We start from the raw sequence: 25466 nt of genomic DNA, 5'->3' as shown, positions 1-25466 counted from the left end.
AAAAGCAGGATTTAGTGTTACCCTAATATATGAAACTTTACAGTATGTTAAATTATATTGAGATGTCTTATAATCTATTTCAAATATATATTATATTTATATTAATTTTTATCTTACAATCTATCATCTTTTAATATTTCTTTTTCTACTTTATTACTAAAAGATATTAAATTGCCTTAAAAGCTCTTAAATATTCTAATCCTTGAGTTTAATAAATGTTTGAAATGCTAATTGAAATTCTTGTTTCTTTTAATAATAATATAAAAACAAAAAAAAGATTTGCTAACAAAATAAAAAAAAGAAAAAAAAGAATGGAATAATTTTAAAAACCTCATTTAAAATTGTTGATGATTGGGAAAACAGGTGCAGGAAAATCTACTGCTATTAACATGTTTTTAAATCTAGCTATAGGTAACAGCTTTCAAGATGAGCGTGTAGTTGGGATTACTTAACATTTTTCTTTTAATGATCAAAAATTTATTCTTCAATGTAATGTGGATTAATTTAGTAATAAATAATCTGATATTGGAATTTCGTCCTCTAAAAGCTAAACTAAAGAATGTAATATGTATACTGTTGAAGGAGATAAGTGTATATTAACTTTAGTTGATACTCCTGGACTTGGAGATACTGAGGGAGCTGAAGCAGACTAAAAGCATATAAAAAATATAATAGCTCGCGTACAGCAACTCACGGAAATAAATGCTATTTTGTATATTCACAAGGCTCAAGACAATAAGAAAGATCTTTTAGTTTAATATTTTATAAACTAAGCTATGAGTATGCTTACTAAAGAATGCAAAAAGAATTTTATTGTTTGTTTTACTAATGTGATTAATCCTATGAAAATAGATGCATTGCAAGTGTTGAAAGACATGAACATTCCTCTAGATTACAACTATTATTTCGAGAATGATTGCTTGATTCCAATGTCCTATTTTTGTAATTAAGACTCCAAAAAAATCCAAAATCTTTAAAGATAAAGTAATAATTTTTGGTAAACTAATGCTGAACAATTCTAAGAAATGATTGAAACTGCTTTAAAGATGCAGCCTCAGAAGACCTAAGATCTTCTTGAATTACTAGTTAAGAAAGAATCTATGATTAAAATTGCTTGTGAAAAATAGTTTTAAATAAAATATATAGAGTAAGAAAGAGTAAATATTTAACAAAAATAAAACTCTATCAATAGTGTGTAAAATTTGATTAGTCAACTCGGACCTGAATCAAACTCAGTACCTAGAATGCGCTATAAAACAAAATAAAGAACTAGATAAAAAACTGTATAGAAAACTCTTGACAAAAAAGTCACTTTCTGCTACAATTGTTAAAAACTTTGCCATAACCCATGTGAACTAGAGAGTTTATACTAGAGAGGTAGTATCGAACTGTAAAACTGCACTGCATTTGGTGGAAATACCAATTGTAGAGAGTGCAAACACACGGTTGATTATCATGGGCATACAACGGAAATCACAGAAGAGTAAACTGAAAAATATGATGATGAAGAACCTTACGTAGTATATGTAGATGTAAAAGATTATGATACTATAAGAAGAAAAAAAACTCTCTAATAGGAAAAAGAAAATCATTAAAAAGATATGCAAGCTCTATAATAATAAATAGAAATCTTAGATTAAAATTTGTAAAAAGAGTTAAAACTAATTGCTATCCTTCATAATAGAATTTAAGAAGCCTCTATGAGTTACACTGACGAAATTACAATCAAATATCTTGAAGAATAAATTTAATAGTTAAGCTAGGATTGTAGCATAACAATAGATTAAAAATAGAGGCTTCTCGAAAATTATTAAAAAGCTAAAGAAAATTATATAATTATCAAAAAATAGGTAGATTAAGCTCTTAAACAAAATAAGAATTTAATAATTGACTAAGATTTAGAAAAAGATTTGAATCAAAAGCTTGAATAAACTAGGATTAACATAATGATATCTGCTTAAAATTCAATTTAATAAGTATAAAAAATCAAATAACCTATTTAGGAAATATAACCAAGTTTCTAACACCCAAAAAAAAAAACTAAATTCCCATATGCGTTTTATTGAAGAATAAAAAAGAATAATTTATCATAATTCAAATAGCATATTTTCTACTTAATTTATTAAGGTATTTTCTTAAAGATTTTAAAAATATTTTTAAATTTTATGTTGGGCAAGATTCTTAGCTTGGAAGGTGACTAACATAGATAGATAGATTTTACTGTGTATATTTATGAAATTTTAAATAAAAGTATTAATTATATGATTAAATTAAATAACAATATATAAATGAAATAATTTAAGCTCATTAATGTAAAATTTTGCTTAATTTTGGTAATTAATTTGGTTAAAGGTTAATTTTTTTAAAAATATCAAGCAAGGATTAGTCGTTCATTATAAGATCGATTAATGTTTCTTCTTCAAATATAGATAATATAAATTCTAAGTCCCAACCTAGCATATTTTTTTGAAGAATATCATTATTTTAAATAATCATAGTTAGTATAATGTTAAATAAGCTATCGTTTTGCATAATTATAAATTAGCATAATCTCTTAAATATAAATGGAATTTATTTCTCTTACTTCTTTTAAAAAAAATGTAATATGATATATTTCCAAAATTAGGTGACATCATGTTTTAATTATAAATCCGTTTATTATATATTTCCTATCAAAAAGAGCTAAATTATTATCAATAAAGAATAACAATAAATTGTATTTTGATATTTATTAATTATAAATTAGTTATTATCATCTAAAAAAATCTATTAATTCTAACCAATTATTTATATTGTCTTTGATTTCAAAAATCTAATATTCTAAATTATAATATTTTAGATTACATTTAGTTATTCTACATTAAATTTTTATTGACTTAAATTATTTTTAAAAATGAGGGAAAATAGCAATTCTAAATATTTAGCTTCAATTTCTAACTTGAGAATCATATTTGTAATGTTTTTAAGAATAGCTGCTAGATGCGAAATTATCTTAATAATAATATCTATCACTTTATTTTAATCATTAATCTATATTTTATTTTGAGTTATAATTTTAAGCGTGTTCAACAATTCTAATTTATCTAATTCATCTAAATCAAGTTGGTCTAAGTATTTATTTTCAAATACTTCTATTACTTTCTTACTTAAATTTGAAGTGAATTAGAGGATATTACAAATTTGAATACCTTCTTCATTATTCTTTTCGATTACCACAAGCAACTAAAAAAATGTATTGATAATTAATTTAGAACTCATGCCTAATAGGAAAGAGTCTATTATTTATAAAATTTACTATTAATTCTAACTTTCTTTTTTGATTTTTTCAAATATCAGCTAAACATTTTGCATTACTTATTTAAATTATTAAGGCATTAAAACTATTTCTATTTTATCTTTTAATTTATATTAATTCTAAATAAAACCAAAATTTTATTGTTTGTTTAAAAAAGATATCAATAAATTTCTTGTATTGTTAGTTTTTAGTAGATCTTTTAAAATATCTTTTGCTATCTTTGGTTTATATAGATTCCTTATATATATTTAATTGTTAAATGTAGTTTCGGATAAAAATAAGCATTGAAATAATAATTACAAATTATTAGTAAATAGAAGTAAAAAATATATTTATTTGTGTATTGAGTTTAATCATTAATTTTAATAAATAAACAAAGTAGATATTTTGCAATCAAAACAACTTATCAGAAATGAAATTTAATAAAAACGCTAAACAAGGAAAAAAATAATAAGTTTAAAACAAAGAGACTGAGTAAAGCTTTATTGATTACAACTTTCATCAACAAACTAAAAAGTTTAAATATGTATAAAAATTAGGGAAATCGAAGATACTCATCATGCTGATATGTTAAAAGGAGTAGACCAGAAATTTTCAGTTTTTAATAGAAAATAAAATAGGAAAATAAAAAAAATGGAGAAGAAGTAAAAAAAGTAAACTTTCTTCTCTTCAACTAAAGATTAGAAGAAGTAGATAATGATGGATAAGATATAAAAAGAATAAGAAGAGCAACAAATAAAGAGGATCTAAGAATTGAATAAGAAGGATTTTAAATCATAATAGTAAACTCAAGAGGAAAAGGAAGAATTAAAGAGAAAGAAACTCGAACAAATTGAAAAGTAAAGATAAGAAAGAGAGAAGAGATAACTAGAAGAGAAAATCAAGATGGATGATGAGGAAATTAAATATTTTGAAAAATTATTGGGTAAAAAAAAGGGTAAAACTGGAGAAAAAAGGTTTAGCAAAGAGTTAAAACTTGATGGTTGGGAAGATGATTTATTTAGCTTTTTAGATAATATTTCAACTACAATTAAAACTGATGTTAAATAATACAAGCCTTTCTTTTAAGAAGAAGGTATTCTTGAGGATGCTGAAGTTAAAGAGTTAGTTGAGGAAAGTAATGCTCCAATTTCATTAGTAAATGGTCCTAATAAATCTTTACCAGAGGATGATGATGATAACCCTGATCAAGAAGGATTCACTGAAGAAAGTAATAATGATATTGAAGAAGAAGATGAAGAGTTGAGTGATTTAGAAGAAGATGAAATGGAAGAAGAGGAAGAGGATGAAGAATAGGATGTCGAAGATGATGATGAAGAATAAGATGTCGAAGAAGAAGATGATGATGAAAATATGGAAGATGAAAATGGTGATGATTTAGAAGATGATGATGAAGAAGAAGAAAGTTATTATGATGATATTGAAGATGAAGATGAAGACGAATATGAATATGTTGAAGAAAAAAATGAAGAATTAAAACCTGAAAAAAAGGAAATCAAATCTATTTTAAAAGGAAGCAGTGCAAATTCTGTTGCAAGCAAAGAAAAAGAATAATCTTAAAAAGGAAATCAAAAAGATTAGAATAAAAATACTAAGGAGGAAAAGAAGGAGCTCTCTGAAATAGAAAAGTGGAAATTAGAGAAGTAATAAAAGAAAGAATAAGGAATGACTGAAGAAGAAAAGGAAAGACAAAGAATTTTAGTGGAAATGGAAAAAAAAGATTTTGAGAAAAAGAACTTAATCAGAAAATCAATCATCCAGGGCTACAATAGACTTTCAGAAACTAACATTGATATTATCTTTAAAGAAATTGTAACTATCATTTTTAAATATTTTAGAATATTTTTTTACAATAGATAACTCAACAAATATTATTTATTACTATAAAAATTCGTTGTTCTTTTAATAATAATTTTTTGTTAATTTATAGCTAGATAATTTCTAATCAAATGCCAAGAATTTAGTCACACCTATTTTAGCTGATATTTTTATGAAAACCACTATCGAACCTGTTAAGGTTATGCAACACATAATGGCCAGTAACACTGTAGTTGTTAGTGCTATTCACTAAATCTATGATAATGAAGGCTTTGGACCTATTATGAAATCTCTCTTAAATCTTTACTAAGAAATTATCTAAAATAAAGATGCCTTACAATCTGAATTGGAAGAAGATTCAATTCATGAAGATTCTCTCTTTAATAAATTAAGAAATATTACTATTGTTTTCTCTTACTTTTATATATTTGATGATGTTAGTATTGATTTCATTTCTGGTTACTTGGAGCACTTACTTTAGAATATTAATTAAAGAACTATTGAGGCTCTTTTAATCCTTGTTTAACATGTTGGAGCTAAAATAAGACAAGATAATCCACAAATTCTCAAGAATATTATTGACAATACTAAAGCTAAAGTCGATGAATATTCAAATCAATTGAAAGCTCAAGGCAAACAAGTTCCTAAAAAAATTGAATTTGTTATGCTTACTTTAAATGATATTCGTCTCAATAAAAAACTTAAAACTGATCCTGTGCAAAGATTAAATTTCTTTATTAACTGGTTAAAGAAGAACATCATTCAAAAGTAATTCAGAAATTATCATCAACTAATTAACTAAATTAAATTTATTTTAACTTTCAATTTTTAAAAAAATTACTACAAATAAAATAAAGAATGAAATTAACTAAGAGAACATTCCCTGTTGATTTTAAATTTGCTTTCAACTCAAAGAGAGATACTCCTAGATGGTATTCCTATTTTGAAACTGGAGCTTACAGACAAGATTTGAACGACAAAGGTGAGGATGGAAATGAGGATTTTGAAAATAGAGATAGTGAATTTAGTCATCTAACAGAAGAAACTAAAAGAAAACTTGAATAATTGGCAATTAAGTGTAGAATGACCACAGATACCCGTAAAAGAATTTTCATGCTAGTAATGAGCTCTGAAGATTATGTCGATGCAGCTTAAAGAATATTGAAGCTAAAAGTAGTTAAGAAATCAAGCTAAGAAGTTGCTGTTGTTGTTATTTAATGCTGTGCCTAAGAAAAGAAATTCAATCCTTTCTACTCTCATTTAACTCAAAAATTAATTGAAATCAACCCAAAAATAAAATTCAGCTTTTAATATGCCTTGTGGGATTAATTTAAAACAATAGAAAGAGCTGAAATAAGAAAAATCAACAATTTAGCTAAATACGCAGCTCTTTTATGCTCTTCCAAGAGCTTAGGAATTACTGCTCTCAAATTCTTTGATTTAGAAAACCTCTCTGAGTAAACAATAATCTTCCTCAAGATATTCTTAGGCAATTTCTTCAAAAAGTAATTCTTTTTTTCTTATTTTTAGTTTATATTAAATAAAATATTAATAGGATATCTCAAGAAGATTTAGACATATAAATTAACAAAGCAATAGCTAGAGAAGAAAATTTCGTTTTCGTAGAAGGATTTAAAGAATTTTTAAAAAATTACTATTGGAAATCTATTTTAACAAGCAAAGAAAAAGACAACGATTCCCTTAAAGATGCTGTTAAATATACAGTAAAAAAACTAAAAATATAACCTAAAATAGATAAATTGGACGATTGAATATGTAGTTGTTTTTTGTGTATTTTGTATATAATATTTTAGTACTTATCATATAAAATTAAATTTTCTTACTATTACAATTAAAACAAATTAAATATATCAAACTTTTTCTATGAATTAGAAATAAGTTATATTTAATTAGTCTATTCATCAAAACTAGACATTCATTTAAAAATTAAACCATTACATATTATTTCGATTTTATTTAATAATTGGATATTTTAATAATTTATAAATTCAAAAAATAAAAAAATTGTCATTATATAAATTTTTAAAAAAAAATCCGAACTCCCGGGTTCGAACCGGGGACCACCGGATGACTACAAACTTTACAGTCCGATGCTCTTCCAACTGAGCTAAGTTCGGTTCGTTAACATATACTTTTCATTTTATAAGATTTTGGTTAATAATTAATCGGAAATTATTAAGATACTTAAATAAATTATTAAATTTAACATTTTTCAAATTTATTTGTCAATGGTAAGAATAAGTAATGCAAAAAAAAATCAGTTTATTCTTGCAATTTATTGTAATTCACTTTGATTGCTCATAATATTTTTATTTTATTACTAAATTACAAATAAATAATTATAAATTCATTAGTGACTTGTTTCCCTCTAAAAATTTTTGTCAAAATTGATCAGATTCTGGGAATGATTTAAATATTAGATCATAAATTATGTATTTTCCTTTTATATAATAATTAAATAAACAAAAGATAATTTGTAATTCTAAAATGCTTAACCTCGATAAGAATCGTTATATTGACAAAATTTATCGCAAATCAGCTGATCTTACTTATTAACAAGAATATGGTTATCAGGACAAATAATCAGATAATTAGAACAGTTAAGAAGAATCAAATGAAGAATAAGAGGATGACAAATGGGAAAGAAGACACTATAAATTCTAAAATGAATCTAAATAATATTGTAAATCTGTATATGAAGATATAAAATTATAAAAAGCTAACGATGTATACATTTTTGAATAAAATCCTTAAAAAATAAATCATAAATTGCTGACTCATAAAGAAAATTACATCATATATGAAAGAAAAGATAATCTTTTAAAAGCTATAAACAAAATTATGCTTTTCTAAGAGCAAAATAACCTAATTGATTACCATCCAAATATAAATTCTATAAGTGGATAAATCAAAGAGCTTGTATAAGAAAAAATGAAAAATAGGAAAACCAATTACTATCCATAAGAAGAAGATGAAGAAAAAGAATAATAATAATAAAACACTGCAGATATTGTGAAGGTTAGAAACATTATTCACCAATCCCTTTAGCCTTACCATAAGGATTACATTAAATCTGATCAGAGCAAATAAATTGAAGCCTATTTTAAAGAAATTAAAGAGTATCAAGGAATTGATCAGTGGGGAAAATAATATAAGACTTCTTAATCCGAATTTCTATGGCTCCCTGCTGTTTTCAAATACTCTAAAAAAAAAAAAATGTACGAAATTGAAGGAAAATTATTTAATCTTTTAGAGAAATGCCCTGATATTGATGAACTCAAATTAGAATTAAATCATTTAATGACTTATTTCTCAACACCTCTTCAATAGACACATGACTATTTTAAAAAATTGGAATACAAGATTTCAAACGAATTCAATTACGATAGAATAAAGATATTAGATAATAAAAGTAAAGTCAATTTCTCTCAATAAATTCATGCTATCGTTAAAATAAGTGAAATTGAAATAGCTCCTAAAAGCACTTACTCAGGTAAATGGCATGTAGAAGGTTTTTCATCAGATAACATCCTCTATACATGTTTATATGTAATAGAGCATGATGAAAACCTAGTAGATGGAAAACTTAAATTTAAAAGAACTCCTCGCTCAGATGATGATCCTTGTGGAGGAAGTTAAATGTAAAGTGCCCATTAATACTGTCCTAGCTATAACCATTTATGTGATCCTCATAAATTAATTCCTTTAGGTTCTCTCGATATCAAAGAAAATTTGATGATTATTTTCCCAAACCAAAATATCCACAAAGTAAAGGGAATCAAGAATGTAACAGATAAACCACTTAAAAGAAAAATTGTTGTATTTTTTGTGGTTAATCATAAAGATTAGCCTTACACAATTAACGACGTAGAGTTCACAAAGCCTCTAGAGTTTATAAAGGAATATAGACTTAGAGATATGTATGAAAGATCTCTAAATAAGTAAACTGAGGCTCAGTCATTCGATTATTGTGAGCATTGAACCTTACCTTTAATAAACCTTTCAATAATATTTTTTAATGTATGTTTATTCTTGCTTTTTATAGCTTTTAATTTTTCTTATAAAATTAAATAAAAATGTATTCACTTTAAAACTATTTTTAAGAACTCTAGTTTTTTTTTATGATGAATTTATTTCAATAAATTTGACAAATTTGTTTGTTTCTTTTTGAAAAAAAATAAATTCATTCAGTTTTTATTTTATGCGCCAACAAGATGTCTATAATTTTTGTTAAGCCACATTTATAAAATTTAGCCATTAAATGTAATTAAATTTAGACTAACGTATGAATTTGTTTTTCCCACCTATTTATGAAATATAATTTATCAGATTATCCATATTTAAATAATGCAAATAAAAATAAGATTTCTTCTTTTAAATAAATTTAAAAAATATTTAAATTTTTGTTAAGCTGCATTATATAAATCTTAGCCATAAAATGAAATTAAATTTAGAATGATGCATGAATTTGTTTTTCCATAAATAAAATGTAGTTAAATTTAGACTGAAGTATGTAAAAATCTTTTAATATAGAACTAACAACAAAGTTAAACTGATATTCGAGATTAAGAAATATAAAAGAATATAAACATTTTAAGAGATTCTGATTGGTGAAGGAAGTATTATATTGAATTATTGAATGATGAGAAACTATCTATTGAGGTATGTAAAATAATTTTAAGATCTAACCAAAGTAGCTTAAGAGTAAACTTTATTTATAGAATATAGAAGCAACTTAAGGTTATCTGAAGGAAATACATTTAATATATTTTCTTAAAAATAAGTATGTGATTATTATATTTATGAAAAATAATTAGTAGATAATAGCTAAACTAAAGTTTTCTAGACTTTATAAGCATTTTGTCATGATTTAAGTGTTTAAAGCTATCAACAAAGATTAATGTATTTTATAGATAATTTTAAGCCTTTTACAGCTTAATCAAAAAGGAATAGCCTTGAATAAACGAGTGATGATTCAGATTTCGAAGAGTTTATTCAGAATTATCTTTAAGATATCCTCTATCCAAGACCTAAAAACGGAAACTTGCTTTTACAATATTCGTTTACGCTATAACAAATATATATTTATTAATACACTAAACATTCTGGGTTTAAATTTAATTGAAGTAAAATGTGGAATATGTATAAATCTTTATTTCTTAAATTAAAGAAATAATGCATTTACTCCGACTATTGTGAATCTAAATTAAAATAGTAATTTTTAAAAATATTTATACAAATATCTAAAAACCAGGGCTCAAAATTTATTTTTTTGCAGCAAAATATAAATAAATCATAGTATGTATATCTTATATATTCTGAAGTATTATAATCAAAAAAGCATGAAAATATCTTTATTTAAAAATTAATTGTTTGCTGATTTGATCTAAATTTTTATAAATACTTATTTTATTTGTCCCGCTTAAATTTCATTTAGAATTTATCAGTAAAAATGAATTTATTAAAAATTACCTTATTTGATCTTAAATTACTTAAAGTATACAATTATTAAAAAGAATATGTAATAAATAATAAGAGAGATAGATATACCATTATTGATTAAATTTGAGATCATATAAGCTTTTAATTGATTTTTGCAATTTATTGTAAATTATTTTGATTTCTCATAATATTTTTTCAATTTATTATTAAATTACAAATAAATGATTAAAAATTCATTAGTGATTTTTTTCCCTCTAAAAAAAATTTGTCAAATTAATCAGATTTTAGCAAAAGTTTAAATATTAAATAATAAATTAAGAATTTTTTTTAATACAATAATTAAATAAATAAAAAATAAATTATAATCCTAAAATGCTTAACATCGATAATAATAACTATATTAACAAAATTTATGGAAAATCAGCTGATCTCACTGAATTACTTGAAGAAGGTGAATCCGATAGTTAGGACAGCTAAGAAGAATCAAATGAAGAATAAGAGGATGACAAATGCTAAAGAAGACACTATAAATTCTAAAATGAATCTAAATAATATTGTAAATCTGTTTACAAGGAAATAAAATTATAAAAAGCTAATGATGTATATATTTTTGAATAAAATCCTTAAATAACTAATAAATTGTTGACTCATAAAGAAAATTATATCATATATGAAAGAAAAGACAATCTTTTAAAAGCTATAAACAAGATAATGCTTTTCTAAGAGCAAAATAATCTAATTGACTACCATCCAAATATAAATTCTCTAAGTGGATAAATCAAAGAGTTAGTGGATAATGAAATGAAAAATTAGAAAAACAATTACTATCCATATAAAAAAGAAAAAAAATAATAAAACACTGCAGATATTGTCAAGATTAGAAACATTATTCACCAATCCCTATAGCCTTACCATAAGGATTTTATTAAATCTGATAAGAGTAAATAAATTGAAGACTATTTTAAAGAAATTAAAGAGTATCAAGGAATTGATCAATGGGGAAAATAATATAAAGCTTCTTTGTCCGAGTTTCTATGGCTTCCTGCTGTTTTCAAATACTCTTAATAAAAAAAAATGTATGAAATTGAAGGTAAATTATTTGACCCTTTAGAGAAATGCCCTGATCTTAATGAACTCAAATTAGAATTAAATCATTTAATGACTTATTTCTCTACACCTCTTCAATAGACACATGATCATTTTTAAGAGATAGATTACAAGATTTCAAATTAATACAATTACAAAAGAATCAAGATATTAGATAATAAAAGCGAGGTTAATTTCTCTGAAAAAGTACACGCTATTGTTAAAATAAGTGAAATTGAAATAGCTCCTAACAGTACTTACTCTGGTTAATGGCATGTAGAAGGTTTTTCATCAGATAACATCCTCTATACATGTCTATATGTAATAGAGCATGATGAAAATCTAGTTGATGGAAAACTGAAATTCAAAAGAACTCCTCACTCAGATGATGATCCTTGTGGAGGAGAATAAAGTTAGTCTGCTCATTAATATTGTCCTAGCTATGAGTATTTATGTGATCCTCATAAATTAATTCCTTTAGGTTCACTTGACATCAAAGAAAATTTGATGATTATTTTCCCAAACCAAAATATCCACAAAGTAAAGGGAATCAAGAATGTAACAGATAAACCACTTAAAAGAAAAATTGTTGTATTTTTTGTGGTTAATCATGAAGACTAGCCTTTCACAATTAATGACGTAGAGTTCACAAAACCTTTATAGTTCATAAAGGAATATAGACTTAGAGATATGTATGAGAGATCTCTAAATAAGTAAACTGAGGCTTAATCATTCAACTATTGCGAACATTGAACCTTGCCTTTAATAAACATTTCAATAATTTTTTAAATGTGTTTTTATATATATATATACTATTTTTTTTATTATTTAAAAACTTTTTTAAACTAAATAAAAAATATTTGCTGGAAAATAATTTTTATGAACTTTAGTTTTTTTTTTTGAAGAATTAATTTCAAAAAATATTACAAAATTAAGTTTGATAAAAAACATATTTATTTAATATAAAAGTAAGATATTAAATTTATTGTTTCTTCTATTACTTTTGCTAACTTTATTTTCCTAATTAAAAAAAGAAAGAAATAACATAAAAATTTGTTGTATCTTTTTGAAAAAAAGAAGTTCAATCACTTTTTATTTAATGTGCTAACAATCTATTTTTAATTTTTTTAATGGAAAAATAAAAGCTATATTTAAATATTTATTATATTACATTTATATAAATCTTATCCATACAATGTAATTAAATTTAGATTGATGCATGAATTTGTTTTTCCCTCCAATTTATGAAATCGATATCATTTATCAGAATATCCATATTTATATAATGCAAATAAAAATAAGATTTCTTCTTATAAATAAATTCAAAAACATAAAACTCAAAAATTTGATATCAGAAACCAATGCTTAATATTGATAACAACAATTACATAAGTAAGATTTATAGTAAATCTATTGATCTTCACTAATTCAAAGATGAAAGCTATCACAGTAGAAATAAAAATAACTAAGATGCAGATAACCAAGAAGAAGCAAACGAAGATGATATTTGGGAAAGACTCAACTACAAATGTCAGAACGAGGCAAAATAATACTGCAAGTCTGTCTACCAAGATCTTAAAACGCAGAAGGCATGTGATGTTTTCATATTTGAATAAAATTTTGATTTATAAAATAAAATACTCACTCATAATGAAAAATATATTGACTACGAAAGAAAACAAAAGCTTCAAAAGGCTATTAATGCTATCATGGCTTATCAAGATAAGAATAATTTGGTTGATTATCATCCTAATATTAATACTATAAGCGGCGAAATCAAAGAACTTGTTGACAAAGAAATGACAGCTTAATAAAAAAATAAATGGTGGGGTCACAAGCAAAAAGAAGAAAAATAGTAAAATACTGCTGATATTGTGAAGGTTAGAAACATAATCCATCAATCTCTTTAACCATACCACAAGGACTACACAAATTCTCCTAAGCAGGGTGAAATTCAGGCTTATTTCAAGAGAATGAGACAAAACAACGGATATGATCAATGGGGTAAAGATTCTAAAACTTCGTTTTCTGAGTTTTTATGGCTACCCGCTGTTTTTGAATTCTCTGAAAAGAATTAAATGTATGAAGTTCAAGGCAAGCTGTTCCATCCTCTTGAATAGTGCCCTGATTTAGCTGAACTTAAGCAAGAATTAGGATATTTATTGACTTATTTCTCAAAACCTCTACAAGAAACTCACGATCATTTCAAATAATTGCACTATAAACTTATGCATGACTACTCTGATTTTGATGATGGTAATTCAATTTAAGATGTAAAATCTAAAGTTGATTTTTCTCAAAAGATTCATGCTATTGTCAAAATAAGCGAAATGGAAATTGCACCTAATAGCACTTACTCTGGTTAATGGCATGTTGAAGGCTTTTCTTCAGATAACATTCTTTACACTTGTCTTTATGTAATTGAACATGATGAAAATCTTGTTGATGGAAAGCTTAAATTTAAAAGAACTCCCCGCTCAGACGATGTTCCTGGAGATCCTTATGAACAGGAATAATGTGCTCACTAGTATTGTCCTAACTATGAATATTTGTGTGATCCTGATAAAGTTATTCCTTTAGGCTCTCTTGATATTAAAGAAAACTTGATGATAATTTTCCCTAACTAAAACATACACAAAGTAAAGGGTATCAAGAATGTTACCGACAAACCTCTCAAGAGAAAAATTATTGCATTCTTTGTAGTTAATCATGAAGATTAACCTTTTACTGTTAATGATGTTGAATTCATAAAGTCAATTGAAGTTATTAAAGACTACAGATTGAGGGATATGTATGAAAGATCTAAAAACAAGCAAACAGAGGCTCAATCTTTCAATTATTGTGAACATTGATATATCTTAATTAAATATTAATAATTAAATCTGATAAATTAATTTATATTTTTATTGTAAGAAAAATTTATGTATTCATTTAATAGTTAAGGATACATCTAATTAAACCAACTGTTAAAAAAAATGGTGAGAAAGTTTAACTTTGATGAAAAATTTTTAATTTTATTAGCCATAACTAAAATATTTTTCTCTTAACTGAAATTTATTTAAATTTTATTATTTTTATTTTTGGTGTATCTATTTTTAAGATCCATAACTTTATTGATTACTTTGGTTGAAATTAAATCAATTTTTTGAATTTTACTCTTATAGTTTAATCTCTGTTCTTTGATTATGACTTATGGTACCTTTTGTATTAATATTTAGATAAGATTCTATTTCTGATATTTACTGCATATAAAAACTAAGTTTATAATAAACGAAAAGCAAAAATAAATTTTAACAATTTAGAAATAATTTGTGAGCATATCCTTAAAGTGCTAAAATAAAATTATGAATTCAATAGAAAGTAGAGTTAATTGCTATTGAGCTTTTATAGATATATAAATAATACATAAAATTTATTGATAATAAAGTTGACCAAATAAATTTCCCTCCAATCAGAAAATCTTAATTAATTATCAGAAATTTAATTTTTAATAATCAGAAAAATTGGTATTATTAATTTTCATAAAATATTAAGAAATATCTTTTTAAAATAAAATGCTTAACATTGACAAAAACGACTATATTTATAAGATTTATAATAAATCTTTAGATCTTTATAGATATGGAAATGAAATAAATAAAGAAAGAAATTTAGACAGCATTGAGTTTGGGGATTCTAAAAATTACAATAAGTGGGATAGAATAGATTACAAATGTGAAAATGAAGCAAAGAAATATTGTAAATCTATCTATCAAAATCTTAAATAGCTGAAAGCACATGATGTTTATATATTTGAAGAACATTCTGATAGTGAAAACAAAGCATTAACTTAGCAGTAGAATTATATTGCTTATGAAAGAAGAGAATAACTCCAAAGTATTATCGATTAAATTATGGATTATCAAGTTAAGAATAACATTGTTGATTATCACCCTAATGTCAATAGTATTAGTGGTGAAATTAAAGATATTGTTGACAAAGAAATAAAAGCTTAGGAAAAAAAAAAATGGTACTAATACAAACAAAAAATAGAAAAATAATATAATACAGCTGATATAGTTAAAATTAGGAATATTATTCATCAATCTCTATAGCCATACCACAAAGACTACACAAGTTCTCCTAAAAGTAGTGAAATCGAGGCTTATTTTAAGAGAATGAGAAAAAATAATGGATATGACCAATGGGGAAAAGAATCTAAAACTTCATTCTCTAATTTTTTGTGGTTACCTGCAGTCTTCTCATACTCTGAAAAGAATAATATGTATGAAGTTCAAGGCAAATTATTTCATCCTCTTGAATAATGTGCTGATGTGGTCAAATTAAAAGAAGAATTAGGCCATTTATTGACTTATTTCTCAAAACCTCTACAAGAAACTCATAACTATTTCAAAACTTTACATTATAATCTCATGCATGATTACTCTGAATCTTAGTTTTCGGAAATTTATGATATTAAGTCTAAAGTTGATTTCTCTTAAAAGATTCATGCTATAGTCAAGATAAGCGAAATGGAAATAGCTCCTAACAGCACTTATTCAGGTCAATGGCATGTTGAAGGGTATTCATCTGATAACATTCTTTACACTTGCCTTTATGTCATTGAATAAGATGAAAATTTAACTAAAGGAAAGCTTAAATTTAAAAGAACTCCTCGCTCAGATGATTTTCCAACTCCTACTAATTCACAAGAATAAGGTGCTCATTAGTATTGTCCTCACTATGAATATTTATGCGATCCTTATAAACTTATTCCATTAGGTTCTCTTGAAATAAAGGAAAATTTAATGATTATTTTCCCTAACTAAAATATCCACAAAGTAAAGGGGATCAAAAACATGACTGACTAGCCTCTCAAAAGAAAGATAATAGCCTTTTTCATAGTTAATCATGAAGATTAACCTTTTACTGTTAACGATGTCGAATTCACAAAGCCAATTGAAGTTATAAAAGAATACAGAATGAAAGATATGTATGAAAGATCTAAAAACAAGCAGACAGAAGCCTAATCTTTTGATTATTGTGAACATTGATTGAAAAAATATTAAATTCAACTTATTTATCACATAATAAAATATTTTTAAATTTATTATATTATGTGGTTTTTTAATTATTTGAGTTTTTTTTAAAAAATTTTTATATTAAAAATTTTAATTATTTAACATTAAAATCAAATTTAAACATTTTTATTATTAAAATAAATTAATGTACTTAATTTACAACATAAATGATTTTAAATATTTTAAATTTAAAATAGAAATTATAGTTAATTTTAAATTGATATCGAATATAAACGAATATTACAAGTTTTAATGAAGAATTAAATTTATAATATTAAATTTTAAATTCATTCAAATATCTATCATTTCAATTACTTAATTTAGTTGAAAAAGATTAAATAGTTTTTCAAAAAAATTATTTTTTTGTATATTTTTAAAATGTTTCATTACTAAGAGACTCATGAAAGAAGATATAATTACCTAAGTAAATATTAAATCTACTGATATTGATAAGATGAATATCATCATGAATTCATTTGACTCGCTTACAGATTTTCCGCTCGATATTGCCAATATTATGTAAAGATAAATCAAACTTAGTCCAATTTAAAAAACTACAGATATATATTTTCCAAACTTACCTCTTTTGTATGTCAATTAAATAAAAAAAGTACTTAAGCCCAAAATTAAACTGTTAATTAAGGCAATTATGATTAGCTAAGCAATATGTTTATATTAGGAGAACAGTAAGGAAATTGATAAAGTATGAATATTCTTTATATAAAACAGAGTGAACCTAGTAGATCTTGAAATTTTTTCATCATAAAGATAAAAAATACTCAAGAATTGATGAAAAATTACTATCCTATTGAAGAAAGAAACTTTTTCAAAAACGATTTATTGCTTTGCTTTTAAGTGGTGATCTTAAATTTCTTTTATTTCATTTTATGATATTTTTTAGATAGAGTGTTAATGATTTTCATCTTAATCAAATGTACTTGGCTATTTAAAAATTTAAAGTTAATTATCAACAATTTGGTTTTAAGATAAGCTATTTAAACTACCCTGTGGCTATTTTTCTTAAACTTATAATTGCTAAAACTTAGCCTTTTAACGTCTAACAAAAAGCGCTTTTTAAGTTTTTTAACTTGATTAGCAAGACTATATTTCTTTTGGAGATTTTGAAAGCTCTTCAATTTGTAAAAATAAACTTGGAATACGCTAATTTTCTTAAGGTGGAGTAGATGGTGATACCTTAGGTTATTAATCTTCGTTCTCTAATTCTATTTTTGGGAGAGCTTATTCTTAGTGTTCTTAATCTTTTTATTGTTAATTAATTTACTCTTCTGGATAAATTTATGACATAATTTTTTTTCTTGTTTTGCGATCTAAGTATTTTCCTAAAATAAGCAAAAAAATTTCAAGCGCAGTAAAAGTTAAGAGAATCCAAAAGGATGCATACAAGTAGAACTCTTTAAATTTTAGTATGTTTAATACTCCTTATTCTCCTAATACTGTATCTAAGTTTTTATTCTATTAAAACATGTCATCTATATCTTCAATAATAGTTGTAGGAGACTATGATTTACACAAGCACATGAAGTTATTATCATCTAATTTTAAGATACTGCAATCTTTTTTAGACCATTTTACATCATTTTATTATAAGCAAGTCATATTATATTTTTTGTTAGAAACTGCATTATTAAATAAGTATGTCACTCTGGAATAATTCATTAAGCTTTTAGAGCCTGTACTATTTATTGTAGTAGTTATTACTTTATTCTTTGAATACTAAAAATTCGAACTAATATTCTCATATTGCTTCACATATTCTTGAAAATTTGTTGTGTTTTCATAAATATTTTATTAATATGTGTTTCTAACTATATTAAATTGATTTGTCTAATTTTAAGAATCTGAGTCATTATATGGTAGTGCATATCTATCTATATTTTTTTGAGTTATTGTGTCAGAAAGTATTGTAGATAGATTACCTTCTAATATAAGTTACCCTTAATTCGGAAGTGTGCTGTTAGAAAGCATATTTCCTATTTGGAAAGATATATTGTTATAATGTTCAAAATCTAACATAGAGCTACCTTAATTGACTGTGGAATTTAAAATTTTAAAAGAATCTATCAGATTTTGCATATGGATGTCATTATTTTGTTAAAGTGAGCTTGCGTTGTTATTTTATATACTTGATTATGTGTTTTTTATGATTCTTTGTAGTTGATTATAAATTGAGCTTTTCTAATTTTCTTTTGAAGTCATGAGTGTTTACTGTAATTATGCAATTACTTTATTTGCATAAGTTGATAGAAGAGAAAATTAGGGTAATTAAAATGATTTTTCCTACAAATTCTAAATTAATTATGCTTTAAGATCATTGATTTTCTAAGAATCCTAAAATTGTATGTTTTTGCTTAAATCTTCTCCAATAATACTCAAAGAAACTATTTAGTCATTGTATGATTGAGAATTTTATAAAGCTTACTTTATAAGTTAGTCCACAAGTTAATAATAATTATCTTCTGTTTCATTTAGTCCACTAACTTGAATAATTTAAGTGCTATTAGTAATTCCAAGTTAAGAATCCATTACTTGGCTCATTATAACTAAACTTCCTTGAGGTAGAGTAGTGTTCATCACATAGCTAGTTGTTTAATCTTTTATTTATCTTCTTGAAATATTCCAAGGTGAATCTCTTTCTTGTTCAAAATCAGCTTGACTATTATAGTAAAAGAACTAGTAAGTTAATGGAGAATCTTCATCAACACAATTTGAGAATTAAATAGAAAAAATTGTCTAGAGAGCTACTCCTTGGTTTGGACTTATAGAAAGAATGCAATTTTTAGGAGGAAGATTAATTAAAAGACTAATTGTTGATAAGCTTGGCATAACATAAGATGGGTTGTAAACAGAAAAACGTACTTAAACAGTTGGAACAGAAGGATCTATATTTTAAAAGTAGTTCCATATTCTAAATTTTACCTAATAGTAATCAAATTTTATGGCTCCAACAATTTTATTTTTATACAACAAAGCTCCAGCATATGATAAAATATCTGAAGAGATGGTGGAGTCGTATTGAATAACAAAGTTAAGATCTTGATTCAGATTTATTTTCTGATTTTACTGCTGTGGTGGAGATAAAACAGTTAATGGAGGAATATCTAATTCTGTAAAAATACAAGTGGCTGAAAAATTAGCTGACCTTTATTTTTTTTATCCGTCTATCGTTAACACTATGATGCTATAGGGCTAGAAATTTCTTTCAGGGAAAGAGATTGAACTTATTCCTTGATTTATTTAAACTTTTTCATGATTGTAATCATAGCAAATGTGATCATCAGTTGATAAACTCTTGCACTGCCATGTAAAAGTGACACCTAAAAGGGAAGTTTGATCTTGAACTTCATAATCTCTAAAATCTGATACCAAATCAAATTATTTTTGATAACTAACTATAAAATTAGATCCTCCAACTATAGACAAATATAAATTCGAAATGAGTACATCAATCGATATATTTTTTGTAGAGCTTATGCTGTTATCAGATGTAAGATTTAAAATCAGCTAAATTTTTTTAAGAATAGTAAATATTTTAATTCTAAGAGAAATCTAATTAAAAGATAAAATTATTTTTATTTTTTTGAAAAAAATTTAACATTTAAATTAATCATAAAAAGGATATCAAATTTAAAATATAATTTATAAAATGTTCATTCTTATAAATTTAAGTTATCTATTTTTCAAATTTTTTTGCAATAATAGTGAGTTTGTTTAAATTATTTTCCAAAATAATTTTTGGTGTTAATAAAAAAGAAACTACAATATTAAAAATATTTTAGAATAAGAGTAATTAAAAATAAAAATGATTTGGGATTTCGAATACAAATTCTAAAATAAATTTAATTTAGCAGATCAAAACTCTTTTTAATTTATTTGAAAATATAAAATAGATTACGCTCATATTAAAAGTTTTATTTGATGGTAATGAGTAAGGAGGTATGTCCAATTAAAAACTAGATTAATTATAGCTTTTAATATTTTGCTCTATTTAAGTTAGCTAAGGAGAAACTATTTATAAATCAGTTGGCTCATTAAAATATGTATTGTTTCCAAATTCACATGCTTCAATGTAAAACTAAAAGTAGAAACTCAAGCTCTTGTACCTAATTTATAAAAATAACATTAACATTTTATTAAAACTAAATATATACCTATAGATTGGTGGATAAATTGATTGCTAATAATTTATCCTAATTATCTTTTGTTTTTTGTAAAATATTTTAAACATTTGTTAACCAGCTTTGTTGACTTTTAGTAAATAGCTAAATTTTATTCTAATATTTTGATTAGGAGGTAGGTTTGAGGGGTCTAAAATTAAAATCCTATTTAAATTTAAGCTTGCTGTTCTCATTATTTGATTAATGCTTTAGATCTAATCATCTCTTATAATTCCAGTCATTTCCTCTAATGACCATGTTAAATTAAAAAAACCTCTGCCTGCGTCATTCTTTAACTCAATTAGAGAGATAATTACAGGATTACATGTGTTTTCTATGAAATTATTTTGAAATTATAGGATAGGATTATCAGTCTTATTTTAGTAAACTACATTTCTATAAAATGTGTCTATAAAAACATTATAATCCTAAAACTGCAAGATTCCAGGTTTGAAATTTATAAGATTATTCTCAATAATACTCGAAGAGTTGGCTATATATTTTAAAATAAATAAAAACATTAAAAATTAATTTTTTTTAAAGAATAATATAATTACTCAAAGACACTATAAATTAACTATCGGTAATTGTACATGTACAATCAGATCCTAGCAAAGCAAAAGTTTAATCCTCAAATACCTACTTGCATAATTAATTTGGAGTACTTACTATCTGCTTTATTGGTGAGCCAAAATCAATAATTAATTAAGGAATGCTTTCACTTAAGCTGGCATTTAAGACAGCTATGTTTTAATAACTGCATTAGTAAAATAAATTTCTATTGTCTTTTGGATTTAGGCAAACACACTTTTTATTTGAATCTAATTTCATTGTTTCGATATAACAAGTATTGCATTATTGAGATTAAATTTATCCTAGAGTACATAATTAGCAAGTGTTATAGCAGTTATTACAGCTTAATTTATCTTAGCAAGGTTCACAAGCAAAAGTGTTAGTATTTAGAGAATAACCATTTGGGCAAAGAGGGACACAACTTTAATTAAAAAGGTAAAAATTCGAATAGCAGCTTTTGCAATTGTTTGATGAAGAGCCATCACAAGTTTTACAAGAGTTATCACATTTTTAGCATTATGATAGTGAATTCAAAAATTCATTTGAATCACAATTTTAGACACATAAATTTGTGCTGAGTTACATGTGTAAACCAGATCTACAAATTATACAATTTGTATTTTTTGTGCCATTACAAGTTTGGCATGTTGAATCACAAGGTTGACATAAGTTCGAAGAATCTAAAAAGTTTTAATCAAAGCATGTACTACAACTATTTCCATCTGAGCAAATTTTACATGATTAGATACACTTTCTACAGTACCATTGCACACGACTAGTTTTTTTATCAACATAATAGCCATTATTTTGATCACAAGATTAAACACATATATTATTATTATCAGGTTAAATAAAATATGCAGATTATCTACAAACAGTGCATTAATTAACTCCAGGTCCTGAACATTACTTACAAGAATTGTCACAAGGAGAACAAGTATTACCAGAAACATAATAATAATCCATACATGTCGTACAATTAGTATAATTACTGCAAGTTTTACAATTACTAACACACTTTTTACAGTATTTTTGATCAGGGTTAGACTAATCTATAAATTAGCCTTAAGTTAAGTCGCAATTTGGGTCACAGTAATTATTTAAATTTTCAGAAATATATTAATTACTTTAGCATATAGTGCATTAGTCTTTTCCAGGACCTGAGCAGCTATTACAAGTATTATCACAAGGAGCACATGAATTACCAGTATAATAGTAGCCAGTTAAGCATTTTTAACAGCCATTTGAGTTGGTGCAAGTCTAACATTTACTCATGCAAGACCTACAATATTTTTATGAAGAAGTCAAATCAATATATTAATCTGAATCACAGGATGAAACACAATAATTATATTTATCAGATAAATAATAATTATTATCTTTGCATGTAGTACATTAATTATTTCCAGATCCTGAGCAAGTTAAACAAGTACTATCGCAGGTATTACAAATACCATTATACAAATTATATCCTGGTGAGCATTTTAGACATCCACTATTATCACATGATAAACAAAAATTAGGACACTTTAAAATATAATAAAATAAAGTTAAAATAATCAAAAACTTCTTTATCTCAAAAAATATTTTTTTAATTAAAAAATGATGTTTAAAATGTTATAATAAGCAAAATCATAAACAATAATTTAAATAAATTTATTTTAAACATGCTTATTTATTCTTTAATTGATTTAATAGATGAGGATGGGAAAGGAATAATTGTTTTATGAAATATTTTAGATTGAATATTAGTATAATAATTTAATTTTTATAATATGTTTAAATTTAAAAAATTATTTTTAATTTAAATATTAAGTTTAAAAAAATAAATATTGTTAAAAGATAAAACAAATTTATATTTAAAACTAGATAAATTAAATAAAAAGACTATATATACTTCAGCACTGTTTTTTAAGTTGCTCTTGAATATGATGAATTTATTAAGATGGTGAATAAATTTTTAAAGATTATTTTCATAAATATTTATTTAATTAAAAATTAAATAATTTATAATAAGTTAACTATTTTGCGTATGATTCCCTCTATTAGATTAATTCAAAACATTAAATAAAATAATTTGGTGGTTTTTTAAATGATTATTATTACATATTAAACTGCAAGGAGAATGCCACTAACAAAAGCATTATAAATAGCACCTGTATAAGGTACAAATGAAATGGTAAGAGAACTAGAATTTATATTTGCATTTATTTCTCTCATATGGGAAAAATAATTAGGACTACAATATAATTAAAAGGCGCCACTAGGTGAGAATGGTTAATCATTGACTATATAAGTACTGGTGGCATCAGCAGGATATTTAGATTCTATCACAAAAGTAGCTTATAGATAAATCTTTTATACAACTCTACTCCTTTTATTTTTAAAATAAATAAAATCATATAATCCTAAATAAAGTAAGATAGATATTTATTCTCAAACAAAATTTAGAAAAATGAGACTTTTTTTATATAAAAAGGTAATTTATTTTTTCAATTGATATTATGGAAGTTTTAATATAATTTTGAAATCAAAATTTCATTTTATTGTTTTAATTTATTTTTAACAAACTGATTACAAATTCGGTTGTATCGTAAAAAGAGTATTTGATTTGCAACTATTAGTTGAAAGTACTGTCATAGTTTGAGAGCTGCATAGAATTTATTTTGCGCCTATGCAATCATTTCTTTAAAGACCAGATAAATTCTGGTTAAATTCATCTTCATTATTTGTTTGACTGCTTGGAGCACCTTAATTTATTATGCATTCACTTCCTGCATCAAAAAAATGTATTTTAAACATGAGATCTAAAATAATTAAGTTTTACTGCTTATATCAAATGCCTTATTGGTCAAAAGTTAATTGCAATCTGTTAGAGTACCAGTTCTAACATAGCTTAATACTATTTTTATATAATATGTTTCTTTTAAATTGAAATATTTTTATCTTAAAGTTTACATTTTATGAGAAGAAAAAGAATGAAAAATGTGAATTTATCTTTTGCCATATTCTTAATTTGAGATTATAAAATTATGTAAATTTGTTTATTTATTGTTTTTATATCAATTTTTGTTTTTACTAACTTTAGCTATTTAAATTATTGACTTTGTTTATTTCTTTATTTATCTCTTAATTATTTTAGAATCTATAAATATACTTGTATGTCTAATGTTTTTTAAGCATGAATCATGAAGAAAATAAATTGGCTCATAAAATTAAGTAATTGAGGTGTAATTTGATTGGTGGAAAAAACTATCTCTACACAGTTTAATTATTTTCTTTCTATGATTAAATTTACTGTTTTTAACTAGTTATTAATCAAAAAAAAACCAAAATATTTTTGATTATTATGATTTCAGTAAAATAAAAATTATGTTTATTTCCTTTCTATCGTATTTTATTAGGGTAAAGTATTAATTTTGATAATTTTAAGGCAAGCGAGAAGTAAATCCCTCAATTTTGTGTTACTTTTTTAAAATTTTATAAATAAAAAATACCCTAACCTTTGAAATTTATTATTCTTTTTAAAATATCAAGAGAGTATTAAAATATTTCTATATTTTTTTATGACTATTGTGTATAATAGCCAAATAGGCAAAAAAGCATTGAGCATTGGGTTAAATAAAAGTTTATTGACATAAAGTTAAATTAATTTTAAGATAAAAATATAAATTTATATATTTATCTTGAGATATTTAAAAAATGTGTCCGTAAAACAAAAATTAAATTAGTTCTGTAATTTATATTATTGTGTTCGTTTTTATTATTTTAAATATACTTCTTACTTATTTATGGATGGATAGTAATTATTTCATACATTTTTATGATTAAATCTTATTATCTTAATTTAAAAATGAAGAATGGAGTTGCTGCGCATTTAATTTTAATTAATATTGGCGTTATTTACAATTTTTAAATGATATTCAGTAATTATAATAGTTCTAGCTTGAGTTATTATTAAAAGTATTACATTTAATTGGCTATTGTTAATTTAGT

The 25466-nt window shown here is 24.2% G+C and overlaps 7 protein-coding genes across 7 annotated transcripts; 6 read left to right on the top strand and 1 right to left on the bottom strand. All coding sequences in view use genetic code 6, as the record gives it.

Moving 5' to 3' along the window:
- Positions 1–251: 251 nt before the first annotated feature.
- TTHERM_00129450 (50S ribosome-binding GTPase) lies at positions 252–2066 on the top strand (the record flags this gene model as incomplete). The annotated part of the gene is made up of 1 exon (XM_001016414.2): positions 252–2066. Exon 1 carries the CDS (start codon positions 312–314, stop codon positions 2064–2066), a length of 1755 nt encoding a protein of 584 aa, XP_001016414.1. The 5' UTR covers positions 252–311.
- A 1641-nt stretch (positions 2067–3707) lies between these two features.
- Positions 3708–6885, top strand: TTHERM_00129470 (MA3 domain protein; the record flags this gene model as incomplete). The annotated part of the gene is made up of 5 exons (XM_001016416.2): positions 3708–3769; positions 3835–5107; positions 5226–5881; positions 5971–6618; positions 6669–6885. 5 exons carry the CDS (start codon positions 3708–3710, stop codon positions 6883–6885), a joined length of 2856 nt encoding a protein of 951 aa, XP_001016416.2.
- A 679-nt stretch (positions 6886–7564) lies between these two features.
- On the top strand, positions 7565–9115 carry TTHERM_00129490 (hypothetical protein; the record flags this gene model as incomplete). Its single annotated transcript, XM_001016417.2, has 1 exon — positions 7565–9115. One exon carries the CDS (start codon positions 7565–7567, stop codon positions 9113–9115), a length of 1551 nt encoding a protein of 516 aa, XP_001016417.2.
- Positions 9116–10948: 1833 nt separating this feature from the next.
- TTHERM_00129500 (hypothetical protein) lies at positions 10949–12415 on the top strand (the record flags this gene model as incomplete). Its single annotated transcript, XM_001016418.1, has 1 exon — positions 10949–12415. The coding sequence occupies one exon, from the start codon at positions 10949–10951 to the stop codon at positions 12413–12415; it is 1467 nt and encodes a 488-aa protein (XP_001016418.1).
- Positions 12416–13023: 608 nt separating this feature from the next.
- On the top strand, positions 13024–14514 carry TTHERM_00129510 (hypothetical protein; the record flags this gene model as incomplete). Its single annotated transcript, XM_001016419.1, has 1 exon — positions 13024–14514. The coding sequence occupies one exon, from the start codon at positions 13024–13026 to the stop codon at positions 14512–14514; it is 1491 nt and encodes a 496-aa protein (XP_001016419.1).
- Positions 14515–15216: 702 nt separating this feature from the next.
- On the top strand, positions 15217–16695 carry TTHERM_00129520 (hypothetical protein; the record flags this gene model as incomplete). Its single annotated transcript, XM_001016420.1, has 1 exon — positions 15217–16695. The coding sequence occupies one exon, from the start codon at positions 15217–15219 to the stop codon at positions 16693–16695; it is 1479 nt and encodes a 492-aa protein (XP_001016420.1).
- Positions 16696–17194: 499 nt separating this feature from the next.
- Positions 17195–24477, bottom strand: TTHERM_00129530 (REJ domain protein; the record flags this gene model as incomplete). Its single annotated transcript, XM_001016421.2, has 9 exons — positions 17195–17305; positions 17524–20289; positions 20636–20843; positions 20892–21390; positions 21455–22997; positions 23577–23844; positions 24049–24244; positions 24298–24372; positions 24429–24477. The coding sequence occupies 9 exons, from the start codon at positions 24475–24477 to the stop codon at positions 17195–17197; spliced, it is 5715 nt and encodes a 1904-aa protein (XP_001016421.2).
- Between the last annotated feature and the right edge of the window lie 989 nt (positions 24478–25466).

Source organism: Tetrahymena thermophila, assembly GCF_000189635.1.
Source record: "Tetrahymena thermophila SB210 genomic scaffold scf_8254645, whole genome shotgun sequence".
In the NCBI taxonomy this organism is placed as follows: Eukaryota; Ciliophora; class Oligohymenophorea; order Hymenostomatida; family Tetrahymenidae; genus Tetrahymena; species Tetrahymena thermophila.
Note: the sequence above shows the minus strand (reverse complement) of the source record. Positions and strands in the feature narration are given on the sequence as shown.